The sequence below is a fragment of the Cuculus canorus genome, chromosome 8, assembly GCF_017976375.1.
Source record: "Cuculus canorus isolate bCucCan1 chromosome 8, bCucCan1.pri, whole genome shotgun sequence".
NCBI classification, from domain to species: Eukaryota; Metazoa; Chordata; class Aves; order Cuculiformes; family Cuculidae; genus Cuculus; species Cuculus canorus.
Genome location: NC_071408.1, coordinates 19,401,918 through 19,429,275, shown reverse-complemented (window position 1 = coordinate 19,429,275; position 27,358 = coordinate 19,401,918). Strand labels below are relative to the sequence as shown.

General features: G+C 38.6%; 1 protein-coding gene across 6 annotated transcripts in view; it reads left to right on the top strand.

The window, feature by feature from the left end:
- Positions 1-27,358, top strand: part of PATJ (PATJ crumbs cell polarity complex component) — a 158,313-nt gene that overhangs the window by 4,221 nt on the left and 126,734 nt on the right. For 5 of the 6 annotated variants that reach the window (XM_054072367.1, XM_054072364.1, XM_054072366.1 and 2 more), the window contains exons 2-13: positions 2,158-2,213; positions 2,296-2,462; positions 4,149-4,340; positions 5,682-5,821; positions 7,579-7,777; positions 9,415-9,543; positions 11,318-11,530; positions 16,043-16,145; positions 17,917-18,005; positions 19,246-19,384; positions 19,671-19,805; positions 26,686-26,762. In XM_054072367.1, coding sequence (XP_053928342.1) covers positions 2,192-2,213; positions 2,296-2,462; positions 4,149-4,340; positions 5,682-5,821; positions 7,579-7,777; positions 9,415-9,543; positions 11,318-11,530; positions 16,043-16,145; positions 17,917-18,005; positions 19,246-19,384; positions 19,671-19,805; positions 26,686-26,762 — 1,605 coding nt within the window. In that variant the 5' untranslated portion in view covers positions 2,158-2,191. The remainder of the gene's footprint in view (positions 1-2,157; positions 2,214-2,295; positions 2,463-4,148; positions 4,341-5,681; positions 5,822-7,578; positions 7,778-9,414; positions 9,544-11,317; positions 11,531-16,042; positions 16,146-17,916; positions 18,006-19,245; positions 19,385-19,670; positions 19,806-26,685; positions 26,763-27,358) is intronic. The other variant, XM_054072365.1, reaches the window with a different exon arrangement.

Sequence of the window (27,358 nt, the reverse complement as noted above, 5' to 3'; positions counted from 1 at the left end):
AAATGCATGAAAGAGGGCTGGAGAGCTGGACCAGCCTCTTGGCTTCAGCTGTTAGATGGGCATGGTGTTGTCAAGTCGGCATTATTTCCTGCCATGCTGGATTTCTTTTCTGGGTTTAATCTTTTCTTCACCCTGCTGCTGCTTTAATGTGTTTCAAGCCACTTTTCCTCATAGGAGTTATTTTGCATCCCTTTCTGATGTTGGTTCTCTTCCTTTAATGTTTTGGGTTTTTTTTTTTCTCTTTTAACTGCTGATGTGAGGTAGAAAAACAAGCGAGGGAAGTGAATGGAGGGAAATTAAATTGGGAAGAAAGAAGAAATTTGTGTATTCTTTGTCCTGTTAAGATTCATACAATATTTTTAGTCAAAGAGGCTAAGTTTTGTCTTTTTTGTTTAGAGGAAGACTCGGGAGGGTACACGAAAATAGTGTTTTCATCTGTTCTTCAGAATCAGCTCTCAGCACAGAGTGAAAGACTGCTGTGGTCTTCTAAGTATTTTATTTCAAATGGAAAGAAAATAAAGCTGCAGCATTTACAAAAGTTCAGATGCATTCCTGGAAATCTTTCAGGGGTTGTATGGGTTTGCCACTTCAACTCTTGCTACAAGTTTGATTTAAAGTGACCTCCTAAATCTGTTAATAGTCTCGCAAAGCAACTCATTTGGCTTGGCCCTGGGTGGAAACCACACAAGCCCAGAGTTCTGCAGGAATTCCTCCAGGAGCAAAAGCTACTCAAATACAGTAAAGGATGCATAAATCTGAAGTTGTGGTTTGCGACACACCTCCACTTTTTTTTCATTAGGTAAATTGGCTTAATCTAACTCTTCAGGGGAAGAGAAGCTATTCACCTGCGTATTTAATATTTTGTTGAATGTAACAGTGTCCTCCCAAAACTCAAGATATTTTCAGTGTCAGCACAGACAGCGTGAGAGGCAGAGCTGAAAGGATCAGAGGTCCTGCTGGGAGAGAGCCCCTGGGATGTGCTTACCCTAGTATTACTTTCATATGCGTATGACCCTTCCTACTCTCGAATTGCAAGATTAAAAAAGTAAAAACAGACTCTTTTTTTTCTGCGTATCTATGGCTATATTTCTTCCAAAATAGTTCCAAATGTATTATTCTGAAATTACACAGTTATATACTGAGTAGAATTAAAATTATGTAAATTGTGCTATTAAATGGCTGACTTCTTCCAAAGGAGCTTGTACAAAGCGAAGAAATCTTGTTTCTTGTGTATATTTTGGTATAACTGCCTTGGTAGATTTCAGAATGACAGGCTCTGCATCAACATAATAACATGCCAGTCAGGGTACAAATTTATCATTGCTGCTAATTGCAAGTCTGTTGTTTTTATACTGCCATCTAGGCCTCAGCCCCAGTTGGAGACCAGTTCTATTTGGCTGTGTAGAAGAGCCTGATAAAGAACATTCTGTTCCTTCAAAGGTTGTCATGTACATAGAAAAGAGAAGGGCAAGGAGAAGGGAAGAAGCTTGAGCTTCTTTCACCTGTTCAGCACCAGGGCTGGGATTAGAGCCAGCCTCCCCTAATAACCTGTTGGACTAGGGATTGATTTGGCCAATTTGGGGCCATAATGCTGTGCTGCCTTGTGAGTGGAAGGAATGTCATTGCTTTATGTAGGTGCAAGGTTTCACCTATGTAGTCATACTGCAAGAATGAGCTATTGTAGCAAGACTGCTGCCTACAAATAGTTAAAGTAATCAAGAGGAAAGTACCTGTACCTTCTAAATAATAGGAAGATTTTTGCTGTATAATATTTGAAAAGATCACAATCTTAATGTCCATATTCAAAATAATTTGGTTGAACATTTCTCTCAGTTTTCTCAGCCAATGTTTGTTTTTTTAACCTGCATTTTTACTGATATTTGAAAAAGTTGTTCATATTGCTTCCTGTGTGTGAAAGGAAAAGCACACACATCAAGGAAAGCTATTTTGGATGTGCTGAAGCTGCAGTGCAACTAGCTGTATTGAGAGCTTTGTTAAATATTTGGGGTAAACAACAGGGGGTAGTGGTATTTTCAAATTAGATTTCTTATAGTTAGCTTAGTACTTTATTATTACATTTATTGACCATGTATCTGTTAGCATTCTGCTCAGATATCTAAATTATTAATTCGATTTTTTTTTCCAAACCTTGTCTAGATTCTTCTGAGTAATTCCAAAAATAGCCTTCAACATGCCTGAAAATCCTGCTGCAGGTATGTGATTTGAAAGTGGTTACTTCTGTTAAGCAGTGAGAAATGAAGCTCCTTTCCTAACATGTACTACTTTGTGGTGCAGACAAACAACAGGTGCTGCAGATCCTTGATCGTCTGCAAGCAAAACTGCGTGAGAAAAGAGATTCTCAACATAATGAAAACCTGACTGTTCTGCGTAACACACTCAGGAGCCCTTTGTTTAACCAGATACTGACCCTTCAGCAATCCATCAAGCAACTGAAGGAACAAGTGAGTGTAAAATGACAGTTGTTGGTGGGTGTGATGATGACTATAGTGAACTTGGAATTTAAAAGCAGATGCATAGGCACATGTTAATAAAGGTGCTCTCATTAATAAGCTGTTGGGCCTTTTTTTTTTTTTTCACCGAACTAGTATCCACAGAGTCACTTCTGAGATGAGAAGGGTGTTGGAACAAACAGGTCATGGGGCAACGTGCTTTGAAAGGGATGTAGAAGAGGCAGGCGCCGAGAACCACATCAGTTGGAAAAAAACATCTGCAAAAGACGTCAGCTCTAGTACTTTCAGTTCTGAACACAGCTGGAAGTGAGATCCTTTGCTTTTCACAGATGCTAAATACTGTTTATCAGCTAACTGGCAGAATCTTTTCTCCTTAAAAGACATCATTACTTAGTTCATGCTGACTTTTACAAGACTGGTTAACCTGTTTTGAGAAATAAAATCTAGAAAACTACCTCTGAAGATTTGCCAGGCTCTGGTGCAGACCTACCCAGGCTGGTGTTATAAAAACTTGGCTCCAGTGGTGGAAGGAACCTGTGTCGATTGGTTTATAATGCCAGCTGTCACTTGGATCTTGAGGACATGGGCATCAGTGACACATCTGCATGAACAGTTCTCGCTGTGCAGATAGCAGTCAGGCATTCAAACTTAAAATTGGGGACTGATATGGCATACCCTTAGCAGCAGTGATCCTCATCTCTGCTGTTACGGCACCTGCCTGGCTACAGATAGAGAGGGTGGGTGTCAGGGGAACAGGGCCATCTTGCTGTCATTGCTAAATGTATTGTCCGTGTTCCTGCCTGGACAGTGTGACAGTGGTTGTGCCACTCATTCTTCCTTCTTTCCATGCTCACGAAGTTGCTGTAACTGCTCTTGTTCCTTCCTCCCAAAGCTTGGATGCATTTCTGCAAGTTATTAAAAATATATGAAAATGCAAATATATCTAAGATCATGCTTTGTGTCTATGGCGTAACAGATTTTCTTTTCCCTAATTTTTTTGGAATTGTTTTATTTAGAATCTTGAAATCCTTTTCAAGCATGTCCCTCGTGAGCAGTTTCATTCAGGATGGGGTTTTTTAGTTTGCTTCGTTGCATTGGGAATATTTCTGCATTTGTTCATTATCTGTCAGAACTAGAAATTGAACAGTAAGTTCTAGCAATGATAACATGTCCAGCAGTAGTTAGTTTGTACCCTAGGCTCTCTCTGGGGAGGAGATAATACAGACCAGGCGTCTGGTTCACGAGTGACTCTTAAAAAATCAGGATTCTTGTGCCAGAATTGTCTGGGTTTGCCTGATAGTTGCAACAGTGCCTGAGGGCCTCTTTAATGTTTGGTGCTTTTGCATGTGCTATTTCTGGAATATCAGGGTGAAAATAGGATATCTTAATAGGCACAAGCAGGGAAGAAGCACGAAAGAAATGGAGGAAATTAGTAGAGTAGAAACACAGCTAAAACATTGAGGGAACTTTTCCTTCTGAAAAATGGTTTAAACTTGATATGGTAGCTTGGTTAGATCTTATATATCGATGCTACCTAATTTATGCAGGTGAGTATATTTGTGTGAATAAGCTTAAATTAATATATGTATACTTGCTTCCTTGGCAGTCTTCGCACAAGGTATATGTGGAAATCTCTTATTTTATTTTTAATAGTTTTTCTCTATTTTTGTTCAACAGCTCAATTACATGCCTCCTGACCGTTCAGTAGATTTTGATTTTACTAAGAGAGGGCTCCTAGTGTTTGCTGACAAATCAGTTGCTGCTGGGAGCATGCATACACCTTGCAGTTCACCTGAACCCAAATCATCTACCTTCACTTCAAACCTGGGAGTTAATGAATTTAACGCAATCATGCAACAGATGGCAAAGGTAGGACTCTCTGGTTCAGTGAGCCAAACTTATTTTGCTTTATGTCAGACTTTCTGGCATGCTTTTGAAGTGTTTTTCAAGCATGCTCTTTTATGTTTCTGGTAGTGTGGTGCCTCCTAGCCAATAAGAGAGCAGAAGTGCTGAGGATAACTTTTCCCCATGAAAGACAATGTCAGCAATGGAAAGTGGTTTGGTGGTTTGCTTTATTTTTTCTTTGCCAATTTTTTTTGTCTTACTACCAAACGTAGAAAAGAAATTTCAGTTGCCAGAAAACTTTATTGGTATTTGATGACACTTAATTGAAAATGGACATTTTCTGCAGAAACTCATTTTGATGGAGAGACTAGTTCTATCAAGTACATTTTAAATTGGAAATGTACCAACTTTGTTAATATGTGAACAGTGCAAATGATTAAAAGAACTGGCATTTAATATTTTATTTAACTCCTCATTTAGTATGTTTTACCTTTGCCAGACAGATGCTGATTTCATTAACATATGATGGTGCATGTACCAGTTGCCTATGGAAGTTGTACAGGTGCAGACATCCACCGGTGTGGGATTGGCATTTATGCCACAAATGCATTGTTACGTGTTACTTTAAACTATTAATTTAATTGGTTAGTCATGCCTTTCTATATTAAGTAACTGTTGCCAATTGACTACCTTAATGTAGCTGTAATAGTTTGAGCATAACTCCTCATTAGTGTGTCATTAACTCATCAGATAAAAGATTTAGCAGTAAAGACTGCCCATTATTTTGGATAAAACAGCTGTGGTAGCAATGCATTCTCTAAGTAATATTTCTGAGTAAGCAACCCCAGCAATCTTGTATCAGAACTGAAAAGCATGCAGTCGCAGAAGCAAACTTTTTTTAGCATTAAGTGTGAAATTGCAGGGAGGGGAAGGAAATTAATTTCTTTATTTAAAAGCTGCAATCTTTTGAACACACATCTAAAAATCAGCTTTAAAAACAAGGGGAGACAAAAGACAAGTAATTTAGTTTAGCTATGCAGCATTTCCAGAAATCCTGAATATATTGCTCTAGACAGCACTTTGTTCATAGTTTTCATCCAGTTTGGAATTCATCTCATAACATGAATGAAGTGTGAAAGCAGCTCTTAAATTCCCTGAGGTTTCAGAACCTCAGAGTGCTTGCATATCCGATACTCTGCTGTATTAAAAATAATAAATGGAGGAGCTTCTATTGAAATAACATATTCAGTATTTTGCCTTTGTTTAGTCTTAGGAGGAGACTAATTCTTCTCGAGTTCATAAATTTTAAAGTAGCTCATTTTATTACATTAAAAATTAGTAAATATTCTTTTTCTGCTTTATTAGGGGAGACAAATAGAATCAATAAAGATTGAAAAGCCGTCTGTTGGAGGTCTTGGATTTAGTGTGGTTTCCCTTAAAAATCACAGCCTGGGAGAAGTTGGTATCTTTGTCAAGGAAGTCCAGCCAGGAAGCATAGCTGACAGGTGAGATCTTTATAATTGCATTGGAAAATTGCAGTGTTTCCGTGAAGGGAAAAGTCACAACTTTCACATTGAAAACTCTATCAGACTAGCATGTTTGTCTGAATTGTCTGGGGGGATGTTTTGTTGGTGGTATTTTGAATTCTGGCTTTTCAACTAAATGAACTTATGTTTTGAGGATCAGATTTTCAGATGAGTTTTAAATATCCGAGCTATTCACAAATGGAATTTCCAGAAATCATTACTCATTTAAGAAAATCTTGGGTACTGATTAAAAAAACAAAAGAAAACTTGGAGAAGTGTACAAGGAAAATAAAAACTATCCCCTGCTTGAATTTTTATGCATTGTGTATGTGAAATTTTTTCCCCTTGTTTCTTTATTTATTTGCCTATGACAATGCCCTATTTATAGTTTGTTTCCTGTGTAAATTTAGATCCAGTCCTCCCGACAGATCCCTACACAGATGTCAGCATAGAATCAAGGCTTTAGGCAGTTTCTTCCTGTATTGTCTGTGGGTTTTCACCCAACAACAAAAGAGGGAGCAATCCTTTAAAAACAAAATGTGATTGTAAAGCCACAAGAGTTGGCATGAGACAAATGCAGTGCTTGGAATTATGTTTCAAGAAAATGTGTCTAGATTTCAAGTCATTGGTGTCACTTTTTAAATAACACATGTCAGGAAGTGCCAACACAGGATGACAAAAAGAGTGGGGAGAGGTTGGAATGATAATGGCTATGGGCCCATAGAGAACACTCCAGAGAACACTTAAAGAAAAGCATATTAGGCTTTTTCGAAGTGAAGACAGATGGACTGATCTGGATGTCGAAGGAGAGTGAATATCTCACTTTAGGGTTTGATGACCTGCTGCTCACTTTCTTTGATGAGAGAATCTAAAATATGGTTAGTGCTCAGAGAAAGTGATTTCTGGGAAACATCTTAAACATCGCATGATAAGAAGGAAGTTTAAAATGCCTTACTTAAGATGTGCTGTAGCATTGTTTCAGAGTTTTTATAAATTTCCCCAGCATGCTTCCCATTTTGCTTCTGAGACAAGATCTCCTGGAGACTTTTTTTGGATTCCTACAGAGCTTTGAAGGCAGTGTCTGTCTGTGTAACAGTTTGGTCTCATGCTCAGAATGAATATTAACAAAGGAGATGACTGATGGGTTCTCTCTTGTCACAAATCTAAATTCATTACTAGGGTGAATTAACTGTGAAATTTACATTATCTTAAGGTATAAATTGAACTGTGTATTGCTTAAAGAAAGTTTGAAGTCTGATACTGTAAATTTTGAGTAAAATATAAATATGCAGCTGATCTGTCTTTATTATCTAAAGTAATGATCATAACCTGAGTTGTGGGCTCTTAGAGGTGGTATCATATTGTGCTAAATATAAAGAAGAATAGTTCCTAGTTCATTGTATAACTACAGAATTAATTTGTATGTCCTGTAATTTGACATCATCAAGGAAGGATGAGGGAATTTAATTGAGTTTTGAATAGAAGCAAAGGAAAAAGTTGAGCAAACTTCTGTACTGTTACAAAGTTGGAACAAAATACGTCTCGGCAGTTCAGTACAGTGCGGATTGCGTGTAGTTTGTACATTGGTGAAGATGGTCTAAAAGCTGATATTTTTTTAATATATAAGTATTTACCCTTGCATAACTGTTTATTTTGCATGTTCATATTTCAATTTCGCAAGCCTGTTGTGAAGTCACTACGCTGCATTTTAAAATTTCTTTTAATGTTTTGTTAAGGGATCAAAGACTAAAGGAAAATGACCACATACTGGCCATTAATTGCACCCCATTGGATCAGAACATTTCCCATCAGCACGCTATTGCCCTCCTCCAGCAGTCCACAGGATCTCTACATCTGGTTGTTGCTAGGGAGCCAGTTCAAGGAAACAGCAGAACTTCGCCTGTCTTATTAAGTGATATAAATCCACCTGAAACTGTGAGTTGTTGTAATACTGTCAAAATCAGATTTTTGAACTATAATTTTTTTGTGTTTTTAAGTGTTTGTGTTAGCAAGTTTTACATATAGGGCTTTTTTTCTTTAATCAGATTTTATACGTGATGACATTTCTTTTAGGCTGATCATGCAATAAGTATAAGGCTTCCTTTGCAAAGCTGCATGAAGTTGTTATAAAGTAGATCCTGGGTTTTTATGAAATAGCAGAAGCTTTAGTAGATCAACATATTCTTAGCAGCAGGCCCTATTCAGCATAGGCTGGGTAAATTATTTTACAAGTATGCCTAGCTGAAACCTACTTGTGCTCAGCAATTAAAGATGGTCTGATTACATCTTGAAAGAGTATAAACATAATCTGTCATGAACGCTGCTTGAAATATCCCAACCAATTTAAACTTAAAACTGTTCAAAACAAAAAGCCTTGTCTTTGTTTTAAAAACAAAAAGTATCTGCAAAATAACCTCTCAATTCCTGTTTATTGTGATATTTATTTTTTTTTTTTAATCCGTGTGAACCCTTTTATTTTCTTGAACAAGGAGAGCTTGTCACAGGGCCATGTAATAAGCTTGGGCTGAACTTCCGTCTGTGTTCTGACCATATGGTCCAGGTGGCTTCACTGAATTTGGTCAAACTGCACACCTAAATCCAGGGTTTGCAATACTGGAATCTTAATTTATTATGCTAGTAGCTTTTGATGAAAATCTGGTTAAGAGCAGTGCTTTTCCTTATTCTCAGTAATTATTTCCCTCATGATTATTACAGAGCTAGTGAAATCTGAAGGTTTTAGTGGATAATCAATATTGTTTATTGCACTGAAAATTTTAAAGAATTAAACTTTAACTGCTTTTTCATTGAAAGATCTGCACTGAACAGACTAACAAAATAAAATACAAATATATATCTCTACAGGGGGTCTTTAAACTTCTTTTATGATATTTAACTGGCTTTGGCAAAGATTTTCAGTATGCTAATAAATCCTTTATTCACAGAAGACTTAAATCTGCCTACTTTGCTCCATTTTGGTTTCTATGAGATATTAATCTGACAGAAACATTGGCTGGGTTTAGATTGCTTAACAGCTTTGTTATTTTCAGATTGTCTTGTAGAACATAAGGTCATGGTACAGTGTAGCTTAGAAACATGCTTCCAATTCAGTATGGTATAATATTGTACTGCAGTATTAATTCAGCATGTACTGGTGGTGTTTAGAGTGTGTAAGTGAAATAACAGAAATAAGAATTTGGGCAACGCTAAGTGAAAACTAAGCCAGTGCAAGCTCCTTGCCTCTGTTTTTCTCTGTTGTTTGCAGTATTTTTGATTTATGAAAAACTGAAAGGCTAGTTTTCATTTTGGCAAGTAAATCTTAAGATTGCTTTTTCTTAGTCAAGCTTTTTCCTAGTATCCTGTTATGCTGAAAGTGAAGGACAAAATGTGTGTTTAAAAACAGATGAGAAATCCCACTGCGTGTTTATAAGGAAATGAAGCTGACTGAGCAAAATCCATCAGAACTCTAATATATGGGGTAGAGAGAGAAAATTGCTCTGGTTAATTCTGGTACATGTGAAAGTGAGAAACATTGAAGATCGACTGAAATTAAAATCTTTTCTTATTAATTGCAGATTCACTGGGGCCATGTTGAAGACGTTGAGCTGATTAATGACGGTTCAGGATTAGGCTTTGGAATTGTAGGAGGAAAGTGGAGTGGAGTAGTTGTAAGAACAATTGTTCCTGGGGGATTAGCAGATCGGGTAATTTGTTATATTATGTCACTTCTTGTTTGATTGTAAAGTATAATTAACTGCTTTTGACAGTCTTAAAATAAACTAATATACTTGAACAAAGGGAAGCTGATAGCATCAAAGTCTGAAGGCCAACGTATACTTTATAAATAAATATGTTGAAGGTATGATTGAAAAAAAAATTAGCACCTGATATGAATTAAGTTGTTTCACAGATGTGCTTTGTTTTTTATAATGTTGTTGAACATGCAGACATTCTGAACGGTTGTCTCACCTTCTGATATTTTCAATACTTTTGATATTTTCAGACTTTTGTAAGTTGAGGTGGGAGGGACAAATAGTCTTAATAGATTTGCACATCCTCTGTAGAATTTGGTACGTTTGGCAACATCTATAGGGACAAATTCTCCAAATTAATAGTCAGGCAACAGAATCTGCCCTATTGAAGTAGTTGTGTTGCAAGATTTTAAAATCTTGTTTATAAATTTAAAATCAGTTTATAGATTGAAGATGTCCTGGTTTTACTGGGTTTCATTTTAAGAGTTTTGATCCCCACCTTGCGGTCTGACCATTTCAAGGAGACATTTGGAAGATGCAAAGCCTTGGAAAGTTACTTATATTTTTTGAAGTTTCACAGGTACAGTTTGCAAGCTTTGATTGCTAATCTTTAGAGACTTGGTGCTAGGTGTTGCTATATTTCAGAGGTAGAACATGTGCAACATGGATTTGGATTTTTAATGTGAATTTAGTCAGTATTTGAAGTCTGAAACCCATGCAGGCAAGATCCGGTGACATGCAAAAGGGAGAGGCTACGGTTCTTCCTCTAGCACAGGATAGAAACTAGAACTGGAGATTCAGAGAGCTTTACTGGAAATGTTGGCTTTTGTTTGACTGCCTCCCTCTGAACCTGTCATGTATAAATGAGTATTTTTTAATTATTGTGTAACACCTGTTTTGCTGTAAGGAATAAAGTGTTTTGGCTACAAGTGAAGCATGTAAGTTAGGAACTCACCACATTATTCTCAGCTGAACGAGACGACATTAAGAGCATGTATATGTGCTCGTTATTTCACATGTTAAAATTGGATGGGTTTGTAAATGAGTTTGAGTTATTCCTGGGAATAACTCCATTATGACTGCTGTATAAATCAGTGCACCGAAGGTGGTGGAACTGTGCTGATCAATACCAGCTGAGGATTTGGTCCTATGAATGCTTGCTTATAATAGAAGTGATGATGGAGGCCATGAATCATAATTATCGTGTGAAAAAAGGTTTGTGTGGAGTCTTGTTACCTTCGTTGGATTTCCTAACTCAAATTGGAGCTAGTTATATGAGAAAAGAATTGCCAGGTTAGTATAGAAGTATCAGGAAAAATCTCGTCCTAAATCAAAATGCTGTGATTTTTATTCTAACTCTCACCCGATGAGGAGTATTCAGTGAAACAGTGATACGTAACAACCTGTGAGTTGATAAAATGTTGTGGTTCTATTTTCTCCTAAATGAGAAAAGTAATCAATTTCTTAGAATGGTGCTATTTAAGCTGTGTAGCTTTTGGAAAGGTCAATTTACCGCTCTTAACTTCTGTGGAAAAAAAACCCAGTGCGTTACTGTGCGAATGCTTCCTCAAATTACTTAGTCTGTTGCAGCAGTGGTCAATTTTATGGTATTTTCTTTGTTGGCTCTTAGGCCATCAAGATGCTGGTACATTTTCAGTTATGTAATGGAAGAGATGTTTCATGTGTGGGATGGAAACATTTTTTGCCATTTTATTTATGTTTGAAGGATGGGAGGCTCCGGACAGGAGATCACATCTTACAGATTGGAGGGACCAACGTGCAAGGAATGACCAGTGAACAAGTTGCCCAAGTGCTGAGAAACTGTGGGAATTCTGTTAGAATGATTGTTGCAAGAGACCCGAAGTGTGAAATTATGGAGACTCCACCAGTTCCTGTGAGCTGGCCAGTTGCAACGTTACCTTCCTTTCAAAATGGAAATGTAAGTACCTGGTATTCCCTTTTTACATTTTTAAGTGTGTTTATGGCTTGTGATCAGAAAGGAGGAGAACAGAGTGTTCTTGAGACCTAAAGGGCTTCTCTTCTTCGGAGTTTCCAGGTACCATATGTGTGTATTTAAGTGGTTGTTAATATAGCCCTGCCTTCTAAATTTTTCACCTTTTTCTATGTTATTAATATCTATAATCTTAGGATCGGAATGACAGGCTTCACAGAATTTATTTCAGAGTGGGTAATTTAATTACCAAGATCATAAACATTATCAATAAATGGTACTCTTAGTTCTCCTTCTTAGCTCATTACATTTTTACTAATCAATCATTTGTAAGTGGATTTAAAACTTGAGTGTGAATTTCCCTGGTCTGAAATCCAGAGCGCCATGGCCACACCAGAATTATTCAGCACAATCATCTTCATATGAAACGTAAGTGTAATGTTTTCATAGTAGACGCTACTGTCTGTGATAGGAAATATATCTAAAAATTTTGAAACTTGTTTTAGCAAATCTTATCATGGTCATATCAAAGTCTCTTGTTTTTTAAGTCATTCTTTTCAGTTTTGAGTAATTAAAATCAACAAATGCTACACTAAGTGTACAGTAGGTCTCGAAACATAAACAAAGCTGTGCTTGTGTACCATCTGCTACTACTGTGCTGCTTCAATTGAGGTGTAGAATCTGAGTAGCCTTTTCTTTTTTATCTAGTTTCTTGAATATCAGTGAAGAGGGCTATTTTTTTGGAGCACCATTTTTAAAGGTCGGACTAGCAATCTTGTTATTACAAGCTCACCTTCATGCTTACAGGGCATAGTCACTGTGACGGCAGCCATTAATTTGGTTGCTTGCATCCTTCTGGAAGACTACTGTGGCTGAAGCCGTCAGTGACATATTTGAGTCCTTCTCAAACTCCTCAGAAGAAGGATTGTACTAGGAAACATGAGAAGCAGAGAGATGTGAGGGGGTAGTCTGTGTAGATGATGTTGGAGTTTTAAAGCTAGGCTTATCTGTTACACTGAAAAAAGGCTTTCCTGGAGAATGAGGATCATTACAAAGCACTCCTTTTCCAACTGTATCATATTTTCCAAGGCTCATGTAAATAACATGATCCTAATTTTGTTTACTCTACAAAGTACTGTTTTCTTTCTTCCCAGCCTCAAAGGTGGGCCTGTTTGTTAGTAAGGGACCCGAAGCAATGTGGATGGTGCAGCCTTTCTAATATATTCCTCCTGAATGTCTTTTCGTTGTCCTCCTTATTTCTGCTGTGTTTTTTAAAGGGAAAAAGATGACGTTGCATTTCTCATAGAATCAGAGTGGTTTGGGTTGGAAGGGACCTTAAAGATCATCCAGTCCCTACCCCCCTGCTGTGGTCAGGGACACCTTCCACTAGACCAGACTTCTAAAGGCCCCGTCTAACCTGGCCTTGAACATTTCTAGGAACTTCCCTGGGCAACCTGTTCCAGTGACCCACCACCCTCACTGTGAAGAATTTCTTCCTAATGTCTAATCTAAATCTTCCCCCTTCCAATTAAAAGCCATTCCCCCTTGTCCTATCACTGTGTGTCCTTGTAAAAAGTTCCTCCCCAGCTTTCTTGTAGCCCCCTTCAGGTACTGGGAGGTTGCTATAAGGTCTCCTGGGAGCCTTCTCTTCTCCAGGCTGAACAACCCAACTCTCTCTCAACCTGTCCTTATAGCAGAGGTGCTCCAGCTGTCTGATCAACTCCTCTGGGCCTGTTTCAACAGTTCCTTCTTATATGTCCAGTTCTGGAATCTTCAACATATTTGTAACGTATCCTTCTTATGTTGGGGATTCCAGAACTGGACGCAGTACTCCAGGTGGTGTCTTCACCAGAGCAGAGCAGAGGGGCAGAATCACTTCCCTTACCCTTCTGGCCGCGCTTCTTTTGATGCAGCCCAGGATACGGTTGGCCATGTGGGCTGTGAGTGCTTATTGCTGGCTCGTGTCGAGCTTCTCATCAGTCAGCACCCCCAAGTCCTTCTCCGCAGGGCAGCTCTCAGTCACATCATCCCCCTTCCTGTATTGAAACTGTGGATTGCCCCGACCCAGTGTAGGACCTTGCATTGGCCTTGTTGAACCTCATGATGTTCACATCTCTTTTCATCTACTTCTTTCTGAATGTCATCTATTGTTTTCTGAACTAAACAATACCTTCATATTTTGAGTTCAAGGAACTCCTCTTTCTGAGAAGACATTTGCTGAAGTCAAGAATAGTGGCTGAATGTATTTATTAATTTAATGATGATTTTAATGACCACATTTCCGTTTGTGTCGGATTTACAAAAAGAACTTTCCTATAATCTAATTTCTCTCTGGTTTTTATGTACTTTCACTAGCTTTGAGCTTTGGTATAGAAAATATTTTCCTTTTCTTCTTTGCAACCTAGCAGAAAGGCATTTTTATTATATTGTTGTTTTTTTCAGTTTCATATTAATATTTGATTTCCTTTAAATTTCCTGTAGTAGGGAGTAACTGAAAGTACTTAATGTCTGTGCCTGGGCACAAGAAAGCAGTCATATTATCTGTACTCTGAGAGATACTGACAGCAGTGTTAGCAGCCTATTTGTGCTGACTGTATTTAGGACTCTGTACTTTGATTTTTTCCAGGCTCCACGTCGATTGTTTTGCATTCTACCAGTAGCATCACTTACAGAAAATTTCTGTAGTGCCAGAGGACTGACTACAAAGGGCTTTTGATTGTCAAAATAGCAGGACTCTCGAGGCCATAGCTCTGTTTCAGATGTCGCTATAGACTTGTTTATTGTTTTAGTTCCCTCTCCTAAAGATAAGTGACAGAGCATCAAAACTTATCTCCATCTCCATCAACATCTTATGAAGCAAGAGAGCTGGTGGAAAGCGTTTAGTGATCTTAATGAGTTAGCTAGTGGAGGGAGGCATGTGATAAGAAAGGAGATAACTGTCCACTGATTTTTCTTTTAACAAAAACTGAAATAGATATGGCCATAACTTTTGCCTGTTTTGAATACGGGTCCTTCCAAAGTCGATTATTTGGCAACTGTCCATTGATTTTTCTTTTAACAAAAACTGAAATAGATATGGCCATAACTTTTGCTTGTTTTGAATGCGGGTCCTTCCAAAGTCGATTATTTGGCAACTGTTTCACTAAAATTCTTTTTTGTGCTTTTTCGTAAGAAATGTTTTCCAGTTTCCTCATCCATTCTTTTCTTTTGGCAGTGACACTGTCCCTCTTGAATTTATCAGTTTAACAGACCTTCCTCTGATCATCGTCTTCTTTTTGATCCCGTTGGGCTGTATCTGATTACTGAAAACTTGTCAGAGTAGAGTTGCAGAGACATACTGAGGCCAGCTTTGTGGGGACCTTTTTCCATATACTTCTCTAGAGTAAGGTCAGTTCATATTGTAATCTTAGCTAGTGGCTTTTATGTTTTTTTGGTAATTGTAGTAAGCAGAGGGTTCTGAGAATAGGTCATGTTATGTGCTTCTCTTTACAAGTATTGCTTTTTATGAGAAGTTCTCTTATCAGTTTGACAATAAAGCAGTTACAAATTAATACTTTCCCTTCCACTGCTAGGTCTTAAAAAGAATTTCTGTTGAATGCAAACTAATGAGTCTTTTGCTTCCCAGTGCCTTACACAACCCGGAGGCTTCCAGTGCGCTTTGTAGTTCGGTGGCATTCAAATCTGAGCAGGATTGTATCAAACTTGTTAAGCTGGTGTGTGTAAGATTGACTTTTGGAATGGTTTAGTGGTTTGGTATCTAGTATGAAAGCAAGCAATAAGCTTAAACACCTACCTGGTCTCCTGTATCTGCATTTAAGTAGGCAACTGCTTCTCCAGTAGAAATGGTGCCTACGATGTGTACATGTGGATTCATTTCAGGGCATCAAACCTGTTGCTGTGTTGAGATCCCTTTCCTGCCGCCCCTCACTTTTTTAGTAGGTGATAACAAGAAGAGATAAGTGTCACTTTTTCTGACAGAAAGTCAGAAAGTGCGGTGTGATAACACTGTGTATTTATACTAGGTTTTTTTGCTTCTTAATTGTCCAGTGGAAAATGCTCAGGCACTGATACTGTTCATCAGGACTAACATATGAAAGGGAGAGAAGAAATTCTGAAGGCATTCAGGATTTCAGGGCTTCTGTTGTCTTGTACAATTTGACTGGGAAATTTTTTGTTACCAAGTGGCGGTAGAATCCAAAAGTGAAACGATCCCCAAGCAGTCTAACAAAAACCACTGTTTTCCATCAACTAGGAATATTATAGTTCTGGCCGACGTGTGGAGGAGGTATTAGGAAAGAATTTTCAAAGCAATTAATGACTTTGGGTGGCAACTTATTTTCAGCAAATCTAGAGTGTATCTCTTCTGCAAGTATGATTCCTCCTGAAATAGGAAAGTCAAAATCACTGTTCACTTCTGACAATCTTAACCTGTAATTTTGTAATGGTTCTGGGAACTTGTAAGATTTTTTTTTTTTTTACTGTCTTGTGCTTTATTTACAGGACAGTACCAACCTTTTTGAGACATACAATGTTGAACTTATAAAAAAGAATGGACAAAGCCTGGGGATAACTATTGTTGGGTATGCTGGCACATGCGATGCAGGTAAGTTCTACAGGATTTAGTGAAGTCCAGGATAGGGGCTTCTCCACTACCCTTTATTTACTGTTAGGGAAAGAGTAGCACTGGTTTGAAACAGTGTAACCTACAAAATCTGTCTGGGATTATTTGGTGTTTGGAAAAGTATCTGCTAAGTGAAATTCAGTCACAAGGAGATTTGAAGAGTTGTAATTAGGTTAAAAAAATAATTATCACTTGACTGCTGGACTGTGAATTTTACCTGTGTTGAATGCTATGTTGTTACTGTGCAAGACAGACTGTGGCAGTTCGTGCATATACAGACTCTAACACAGTCAGGTTCCTGTCCATGCTGTTCCTTTTTTGCTGCTGTGGTACATACATGGCGCAATTAATTTGGCACATTTTAAGAAGAATTTCAAAACCAGGGTATTAGATGTTTCCAGTTTGCCTTAACTTTTGAATGGCAGCTTCAATAAGCACAAAATAGCTCAACGTGCAACTTCGGTTGTTTAATGGATTGTAGATGTAGAGTGGAAATGGATCGGTCAGATTAATCAGTCCATCCCTCGAACAGGCAGGAGATGCAGAGAATCTTAGTTGTGCATGACGTGGATGCCACCTTCGCAACATGATGTACTTGTGTTTGGCGTATGGCTGTTTCAGTGTATGAACTCTGGAAAGAGATTAAAATAATTTATGGGGACACAGAATCAATTTGGGTTTTTTTCTCCGTCCTCTTTAAATTAGAGCAGTTAACTGGTCTTTCAGTTACTAGTTACACAAATGATACTATCTTTAAAATTGACCTAACCAAATATGTGGTTTTATATAAAGCGGTAGTGCTTTTTCTGCCCTCCCCTTCCTCATGGGACTCAAGAAGATATTCTGGGAATGTGGTGCAGCTGGGGGTTGCTCTCTGGCCCTATTCGTTCCCAGGAAATCCTCTTGTGTTGCCAGTCAGGAATCCAAGTTAGTGCAGTGAGTGCTGGGAAGTGGGTTGGGAAGGAGCACGTCAGGTGATGGGGAAAGATGGATTTGAAGCACCAGTAGAATGGTTTTGCTGAGCATGGACAAACCACGTTGGGCAGGTTGCTGAGGAAGGTTAGTGTGCAGAAAAGGATGGATGTCAAAGTTCACTCAAATTAAAGATCTGCACCTCATATTTTGTAAGAGTTGGAGGAGGGGTTACTGTTTCAATGGATGACTGAGTTTTTAACTGTTTTGGTTTGGGTTTAATTCCGTGTTCTAATTAGAAGTTAGAATTAATAATCAAACATCAAGCGTGACAAAGGATAGCTTTTCTTATTTCCCCTTTTCTCTTTTTTTTTTTCTCTCCAAGAAAAATCCTTTTTCATTAAGATTTAAAATACTGAATTCTTTAGCTGTAGGCAGATGACTGAAGTCCTGATCAAAGTACTTAAGCACATACTATACTTTTAGCTTCGGTAGTCCTACCAAAATCAAATATAGCATGGATTTAAGTGATTGTGGTTTAAAGCCTGAGTAAGCACAAGGATGAGTCCATGAAGGAGATGGCCTTTTGCGAGCCATTTTAAGGAAAAACATTTGAGGTCAGTGTATAGGTGGTTATGTCGGTGCTATTTATTTGATTGAGGATCCTCAATCATTCTGTCTCAGGCTGTGTAACGTGCAAACGTCAGTGGTTTACAAAATCGTAACTTTGTAGGCAAAGTGGTGTGTAAAACAGGCTGTAATTAGAAATCTTATTAAGAAACAAAACAAATTAGGTCAATGTAGTGACTTGTTTCTCTTCCTCTCCTCTTCTTGCCAACAGAACCTTCGGGGATTTTTGTGAAAAATATAATACCTGGTAGTGCTGCTGACCACAATGGGCAAATACACGTTCATGACAAAATTGTTGCTGTAAGTAAAATAGATGGGTTATATATTGCTGTAAAATTAATACTTCAGTACACATCTCTGTGTTAGAAGTAGTAAAGACTTGCTAAAATTAAATAAACCTTCTCTGCTTTGCAGAGGAAGTAATTTGGTGGTTCATATTTGTTTAGGTGAATTTGTAGCAGCTTTGGCTTGCTGTGGTTAAAATATTATTTTACACTCAAAGAAGCAGTAAATAGTAGTTAACTATGAAAGAGGCAAGCACTTAGATTAAAATGTTTCAGAGTGGAGAATCTTGGCTTTTGGCCTGAAGTAAAGATAAGCAGCATTAGCTTCTATTTGAATTGAATGGGATTTGAGGATGGTTAAGATTTTGCAAGATGTGGCACGCTGTTTATGGTCCTTAATAACTGTGTAGCATAGTGTGGATACATTCAAAATGTTATTAATCACAATTTAGGTTTAAAAACTGAAGCTTTATGTATAGAAAAATTAAAACCCATTGAATAGCAGTGAATTGAATAATAGGCAATTTCCATTCACAGTACAAGCAGGAATGAATTACACAATCTTTTTGTTTTAAGAGGTATTTTTTAAAGAGATATGATTTTAAATTATTTTTAAAATGTGTGCTATGACGGACCTTCCAAAGTCAGCTTCTTTGTGAGAGTAGAAGTTGGTACGACCTTGTGCTTCTGTTGTCAGCTTTGCAGGAGAAGCCACTATTGATGCATGATCTAAAAGTGAGGTGAACAGAGTATTTCGAGTGTGAATTAAGACCTCTCAATTAGTGTAAGAGTTGGGCTATTTAGAGTGGATTATATGATCCATTAAGCGTATAGCTGTGTGTGGGGCATGCTAGAAATCCATGAGAAAGCTAACAGTGATGATAAACTGAACACAGTTTAAGGTTGACTACTCTCACTGGGAAACTACATCTACAATACTATTCAAGATGTTTTCTTAAATGAAAAAGTTGTAGGTGAAAGTCAGTGCACACTTAGATTAGTAAATTCTGTTTTGTGGTTGCCCCATGAAGGCAGAAGAAATTACTGTTGTGTTCCCTTTAAAAAATGCATTTTGAAAATATTATCTAATAAATGAAATGTAATTGATTTAATGAGGTAGTTTTGCAAGTAATACTGTCTTCGGTGAATAACACTATAATTTCTGCACAAAATAATGTGGATGTTGCTTACAGTCTATGGTACAGCTTAAGAATGTAATGTGATTACTAGTATATGGTACGATTTTCTTGTTTTAGGTTGATGGAGTTAATATACAGGATTATACCAACCAAGAAGTGGTAGAGGCATTGCGTAACACAGGGCAGGCAGTACGCCTTACCTTACTTAGAAGGAAATATTCTTCAACTATTTCTTCAGAAAGACCTTCAGATAAAGGTAATTTTTTTTCCTTTTTCTGCGAGTGATTTTATTTTTCACTCAATTTGCAGTTACCTTATTTGCCAAGTAGGTCTAGACACCACATGATCCTAGATTTTGTAGGGGCATGTTATAGAAAATGAAATACCGAAGGAGGAATGGAAGGAAACAAAGATGAGGGATTCAGGAAAATTCAGCACAAAACTCCTGTGTAGCCAAAAAAAACCTAACCATAGTTCGCGAGGTGGTGTTACTTCATATATTTTGCAGCATGAGAATTTTTTTTTCGTGTGTGTTTTCACAGTCCAGCCAACTGTTCCAACCTGTGTGTCCCGTGGAGCTGTATGGACTGAAACTGGTGTAGCCACTAAGAATGAGGAAAACAGAGACCAAAAGGATGATCTTCAAAACAATAAGAAGCAGATTCTGCATAAAACAGGTGGATAGGATATCTTGCAGTGTTTCTTCTGAGTCTTTATCTTTTAATGCATTTTCAGTACTGGTGGCCTGTCATGGCTCACTTGATTTTCAGCTTTTGCTCCGTAATGCTTTTTGTTCAGGTCTCTCTGAACTAAAGCTCTGCCTGTCAGGTCTATCAAGTCTTCCACTGCACTCTAGCCCTAAAGTAGCACCTCCACGGGTTTGCCAAAAGTGCTTTCTGTATCATCATGGTGGCCCCTGATGAAGATACTGGAACGGGTCCAGAGGGAGGGGCTACAAAGATGATCAGAGGGGTGGAGCACCTTTCACACGAGGACAGGCTGAGAGACTTGTGCTTGTTCAGCCTGGAGAAGGCTCCAAGGAGATCTTATGGTGACCTTCCAGTACCTGAAGGGGGCCTACAGGAAAGCTGGAGAGAGGGGCTTTTCACAAAGGCTTGTGGTGATAGTATGAGGGGGAATGGGTATCAACTGGACAGGGGCAGATTTAGACTAGACATTAGGAAGAATTTCTTCACCATGAGAGTAATGAGACACTGGAACAGGTTGCCAAGGCAAGTTGTGGCTGCCCCATCCCTGGAGGTATTCAAGGCCAGGTTGGATGGGGCCTTGAGCAGCCTGATCTAGTGGGTTGTCCCTGCCCTTGACAGGGGATTGGAAACAGATGATCTTTAAGGTCTCTTTTAACCCTGATTATTCTATGATTGTATGATTCTATAATAGCCTCTGTAGCTACTGACCTTGTTTCATAATGTTCTCTTTGATCCCTGTGTTTCCTCTAGTTTTCAGTGTATTTAGCAGTCATCAAAGCCACCCTTCCTCAGTTTCCAAAGGAGAATGCTGATGTAAATGGTGTCAAAAGCTTTGGTGAAGATGAGGTGTATTACGCCCTTATTCTATGTATTTATCTTGGCAGCAGAACTGGTCAGTTAATTGGCAAATCTGTATTAGCTTCTTTTATCACTTATGCCTTTGGAAATGGATTCCAAAAGGAAGTATCTCATAATCTCCTCAGGGCCAAAGGTGAGAGTGACTGTCCTGTAATTTTCTGGATCTTTCTCCTTGTGTAGAGTTTGCCCTTTTCCAGTCATTAGTGTTCCCCCTTCAATTGCCATGTTTTGTTGTGGGGTTTTTTTTTTTTGGTAGATTATAGACAGTGGAGGTGCAGTCTTTTCAGTACTCTGGAATGAATCTCATCAGCTCTATAGAGCTGAATGCCACCAGCTCAGAGATTCTTCTTCCTAGCCTTGGTCTTATTCTGATGACCTGAGCTGTTCTGCCTGCAATCTTCTGACAGCGAAGATTTGTTGATCCTCTTCAGCTACCAGGGTCCTGAACCAGATTGCTAGGTGAACAGCATGAGGAGATGGAACTCTTGGGAGTTCACATTAGCTTTCTGATCCAGTGTTATGTCAGTCATCCCTGTCTTCTAGCCCTCACAGGTCTTAGGCTCCTGTTTCTGCACAGTCTTTTAGAAATATTCTGTTGGTTTCCTGTGCACCATCTCAGATGCCCATTTGTTGCAGTTTCCTCTTTTGGCACTGCAGTAGTTTCATTAGAACTTGCCTTGCAAGCTTCTTGACTTTGCCTTGTACAACCAGTGACCTGAGCTGCAGCATCCTCTCTCAGGAGGTTTGCTTGAGTAGGGCTTGCTGAAGGACCAGAGGTGGCTGCAGCAGCAGGGACAGGGTATCATGTGACATGTCCCATTTGTAGGTCATTTTCCACACAAATGAGACAGATGCTATTTCCTTTAACATCTGTCTCGCCTGTGTGCCACCTGCCGTGCTCCTGTTCCCTGGTCTGTCCGTAGTGCTCCTGGTTGCTGGCGATTCCTGCAGTACTGGAGAAGTAGGAAGCCTCACACAAGTTATGTTCACCACCTGTGAGATTCCTGCTTGGTAACAAACCTCTCCTAGTTGCTTGCTGGTTCCCAGGCCCAACCTTGTGTCTGTAATACTGTTGGATACTGCTTCCTCCCATGCTACTGTTGGAAACCAGAGTTCAGTCTCTACATGTGCCATTTTTGTCTTGCTTGTGCCGACTTCAGTAGCTGAACTAGAAATTGACTGCACACCTGGTCTGGCAAAGGCGTAACAGGCATAAAGACCTGATAGATGGAATTGGAATCTGGACAGGAGTTACAGTTAGGCATGTGTTCTTAACAGTGAAGGCAATTGCATGTAGGGACAGATCACAAAAGCATGTATTGCTTTGGTTTTCAGCTGACATCTGAATCAAGGTTGGAGGCCTTTCCAGAAGGCGTGCTTCAATTTCCTACACATTTCTGGGCTTTTCTACAGGAACTTCTGGGTGAATTTCTACAGCTTGTGTTAACGTCAGCATAAATTATCCTTATGCCTTGTAGTTTCTAAGATCTGTACATGTAACAGAGGATTCTAAATTATGGCTGTCAGTGAATAACAATTTTGCTATGACTGTAGAAGATCTGTCAGTATTAAAGACAACCTGGAAATGAGAGAGACGTAGCAGTCCCTATGTTCCATTCTGTTTTACTTTTCTGTCCAAGCCTTATAACTAGACATCCTCTGTTGTGACTTTTGCATATTCCCAGAAACAGGAAGCCAAAACAAAGGTCGTTGAGTAGCTGAGATGTGAGGTTATCAAAGCATTGGGTTAGCTGTATGAATGGAAAAGCATATATTGATTTGTAGTTACAATGGACAAATAACTTGAAGACTTAGCAGTAGGGTGTATTTAGGGGCAGAAGTGCCAAGAGGGCTTACACTTGCTGTGACAGAAGCTAGAAAAGAGCAACACATGTTGTCCTGTGTCACTTTTCCAGCTCTTTTTAACTGTGGAACCTTCTGTGCATAAGGCACTTTAGTTTTCTACTGAAATGAACGATATCTCTGTAGTCAGTGCCTGACTGGGTTATCAGTGGTTGGGTTATCTCATGTCACAGGCTGTAGTTGTCTGCCCAGATGCAAAGAGAACTTTCTGAGGAATTTGTTACCTAATACCTGGTGCTGTACAAATATGGGATATCAATGCCAGGATCAGTTTATGCTGGGAAATAAAATTGCTTTTACCTGACTTTCAGTTAACAAACTCTGTTAGCCTCAAGGTGTGTTATCTAGATATGCCGCAGTGATTCCTGTTCTGCTGATAATCAGCTTGGATCAAACTGTATTTTTGAACCCTTTTCATAGCAGACTCAAACTGCTTTGATGTGAATCCAGTGCCTCTTCATAAATACTCCAAAGCCTTTAGTTTCAAAAGGACTTTGTTAACCAAGTTTTATGTGTACGAGTGGTTACCCTTCAATTCAATTGTGCAGATCTCATTATCCTCTTCCTTGGAGCTCTGTGAACTGCGGTGCAGATGCACCTGGCACTGGCAAGGAATTCATTGCCTGGAATCCATAGCTCCTGGTTGAGGCCGTGCTCGTTCCTTGTAGAGGTGGTGTGGTGTGTCTGCACTGCATTCCTTGGTGCATCAGGTAGGAAGGGTACTAAGATTTTCTGTTCTCCTGTGTATCCAAGCTCCCCTTACGCTGGAGAATACAGTGTGTTTGCGTGCTCAGTGTCTCTTGAGACACCAGAATTTAACACTGAAGCTATTGTTTGTTTGCAGCTGGGTAGTGCCATTGATACCATCTAGCAGTGCTGATCCTCACTGGACCAGCAGGACCATGCCAGGGGCATGGCTTTAAAACTAGTGCTGAATTGGGAGCATTTAATGCAATGTATATAAGCAAATATCATTGTTTGATTGAATGAGGGATTTTCATAGTGGGAAGCCACTTCAACTTATAAGGGTCTGCAAAAGCTTTATGCAACTATAAAGTGTGTGTGTGTGTATCTGTTAAAAACGTGAAAAACTTAGTTGCAAATTTTACTCCTCCTGAAATAGAATGTATAAGATTTCACCTTGGAGTAGAATTTAATGGCAAACTTTAAACTCCAAAGATAGGTGTTTATTTTGGACACAGTGATGGGTACTTCATTATAATGGTGCTAAGGTAAATACTGCTAATTTAAGGTGCTGACTAAACTCTGGAAATGCTTTTAGAAGTTTAATGTAAAAGGTATGTTTTATAAAATACGTATTACTTCCCTTTAAGCCCAGTTGTGTGAAATTCATATAAAACTGTGTTTCCTAGAGAGGTGTTAAATAGTAATTCTGGCCAGGCAAAACTGTGCTTAAGCAGTTCTATTACAAAGGCAACATGGTGTAGGATGCAATGTGCATAAGGCCTGAAACGTCTGCTAGTGAGCTAGAGGCAATTAACAGCTCCATCTGCAAGGCTGCAGACTGGACAGAACTGCTTTCTTTTGCCTTGCAGCAGTACTCAAACCCCAAATATGTGGTGATGCTAGTCAGGCGCTTAAAGACAGCTGGGGGAAAATGTCCAGCAGTTGGAAAGGTAGAGGTAGAGAGTTAATGAAGTATGCTAGAGCACAGTATGCATCCTCGTGTAGTGAGTTTATGAAACCAGGAGGAATTTGCAAGAAGGAAAGACCCCAATTTGACCAGGAAAGATGATTTTTAAAATGAAGTTGTGATTTATTTTTGATGCTTGCTAATTAGAAAAGAAAAACTGTATGGAAGTGCAGGCAGAAGGACAGACTAAATGTGTTGAAAGTTGTTGCTAATGAAAGCTATCCCTGGGAAGCCTTTTTATTTCTGAGGCCTTGCACATTATAAAAGACGTGGTATGTGTCTCAGGTCATGAGAAGTCCAGCTGGATGAGAGACTACCCATTAGCTGCCACATGGAAAAAGCTGTTTGGGAAAAAGGAACATTTTAAGTGAATTGGGTGATATCGTTGGAATTTATTTAATCGAAATCTCTCCAGCCAACATTTCTACAGTTCTGAGGAAGCTGCAAGCAAAGACTTCAAAGTGTGTTTGCAAGAAGGAAGGGGGGAAACTTCAAATGGAGATGTGCATCAGCACCTGCTCTGAACAACTCATAGATTTTTGTTAATGTGTTTTGGAAGTAACAAAAAAAGGTCTGTATTCAGCCAGTTTAACACTGCTTACAGATACTGAACTGACCTTTGAGCTTGACCCTAACATTCATTACTCCTGATGAACCTTAAAATCTATATTTGGCCGCATGGGGGGTTGCGGGTGCTTAGGTACTGTGTGTCCATGCTATGACTTTGTAATAGCAGAAAAAGAGACTGAAGAATGTATTCTATGTATTTCTCTCTGTATTTCTGCAAATAGGAGTAGGAAAATGCACTGGTGTTCTGATTTTGCTGCAGTTGGGAAGTAAGGGTAGTGAATCGGCCTGTGCTTAATAACCAGAGTCATGAAAATGACTTCTCCTTAGAAACTTCTATTAGATTTCAATGGAGAAAAAAGCCCTTAACTCTCAAGTGATAATTTCAGGGCAATTTGTCTTCCCCATTTTTAAAAGGACATTATTTATATCAGAGATAACTATGGGCTGTATTTACAAACCCAAGTTTTTATTCTCGATGGTGTCTCTTTTTAGTGACAGAAAATAGTTATCTGAATTGCTAGAATCTTTGAATATCTGTATCTCCTTCAGCCCGTAGCTTAAAGATGCTCTGGATATTTCCAAATGAAATCCCAGTTGTTAGGCTCTGAAGGGTATGGTTTCTCGGTGCAGATTGGACAGAACTTGCCTATCTGACATGACAAAGTGAGTGGAAGAAATACAGGGTATTGGTTGTGTTGTTGTATAAGTTAACTTAAATCTTTTTTTTAATGAGCAGAAAACTTCAAAGCTATAAAATGATGTAATGAGGATTGTGTTGCAAAGCTCGGGTTTTATCTTCGCAGTCTACAAAGGTGTTGAAAGTAAAGGCAGTAAAGTAAAACATGCCATTTGTGCTGGCTTTTTCTAGTAGATAGGCTCTGAGCTTCTCTTGGTGTCTTCAAAATTCCCCGCCTGAAGTATTTCACTCCCTAGTTTGTGTGCAAAACGTGAAGTTGTGATTTACGTTCTAAATTTCAGAATGACGCATCAGCAATACTAAGTGGTCTGTGCCTTGTCTAGACATCTGACAAACTATTACAGTTGCTCAGGGGGAAAAAAAAACCTGTTTTCGGTAATTCAGCCCCCAGTTGCTGCTGCTGTAGCTGCTAGATGGAATTTGCTTTAGTGCTTGATTCTTACCAGTTAAACATTGCTTCGGCTTGGAACTTTATATGTGTGCTGAGCTTCTGGATAAGGTCAAATGCAGGGCAGCCAGTCATTTTATGCTGTCTAGCTCTGTCAGATTGTCTTATGTGAATGTAATACTGCCTTGGTTGCATAAGTAAGAAAGCTGAAAAGATATAAATGTCAAGATAGCCAAGTTCCCACGGAATACTGGTTTAGAACTGGAGCTTATATTAAAGCTCATGTTACTTACTGGCCTAATTAAACTAGACAAGCCTTTATACCTGCCAAACGTATAAATAAAGTCTGTGACTGCATTGTGCTGATGCAGCCCCCCGATAACACCAATATCTTGTCAGGCATTCTGCTTCTTAAGGGGGTTCATTTTGGTGGGTGATGATGCTTCCCAGGAGTGGCAAGCATTTTTATAGCAACACGTTATGAAGCTGTGTGAAATTTGGTTTGCAGCCTGAATGAATGATTTGTTTACAGTACTATATGATACAGAACTCGCATCTCATCAGTGCAAGCATCGCCTCTTCTGCTTCTCAGTTGAATAAATCACACGTTAGCAGTAGCTGACATTTCACATTGTTTTCCTAAGAAATACATTTTTGATTTGCACTGTTTGATAGATGCAGTTTAATACACTTTCCTTTTGGGGATTATTCCTTATAATCTTTTATTTACACAGAATTTTTATTAAAGTATTTAGAAGTAAATGTACTTTTGAATGTACGATATGCTTGTAAATTTAATATTCACTTTCATATTTAGGAAGAGTCCCACTCCCTCCAGCGCATGAGTTGAAATCCAAGTGGGAAAACCTTCTGGGGCCTGAATATGAAGTTATGGTATGTTATCATTCAATAAACTACATTCATGTATGCTGTTTCTTTAATTCTTTAAATTACAGATCTCTGAGCTTAGCATTAAAGGCTGTTTGTAGAACAGTTTAGTGTTCAGAACAGATCAGTAACATCAAATTTTGTTTCGTGTAACATCAAGGCTGAAATATGGGAGTGTTATGAGTTGTTGGTCTGTTTTTTTTTAATTCTGTTTATATAAATACTATTGTTATACAGATGCTAGACAGGAACAGTGATTTAAGAAAATCAGCTGTCCTTTTAAATCTGTGTCATAGCAGCCGCTTAAAATATGTGGCATTTGTATGATTTCATTTATGATCTATTTGTTTTACTGTGCACAGGGGAAAAAAAGGCTCAGGATAGAGCCTCCTGTGTTTCACCAAGAATCTTACAGTTTTATTTGAAGAATAAAAGAATGATTTTCAAACATGCTGGGAAAATAGAAAGTAATTCACAGTAGTGTAGCTTTGTGGTGCCAGTGTCTATTAGATATTTTTTCACTTCATATTAAATAATTGCCAAGCAAAAGATTGTTTTGATGAATCGTCATAAGGAGTTGACTGAAATTGTAATTCACTACT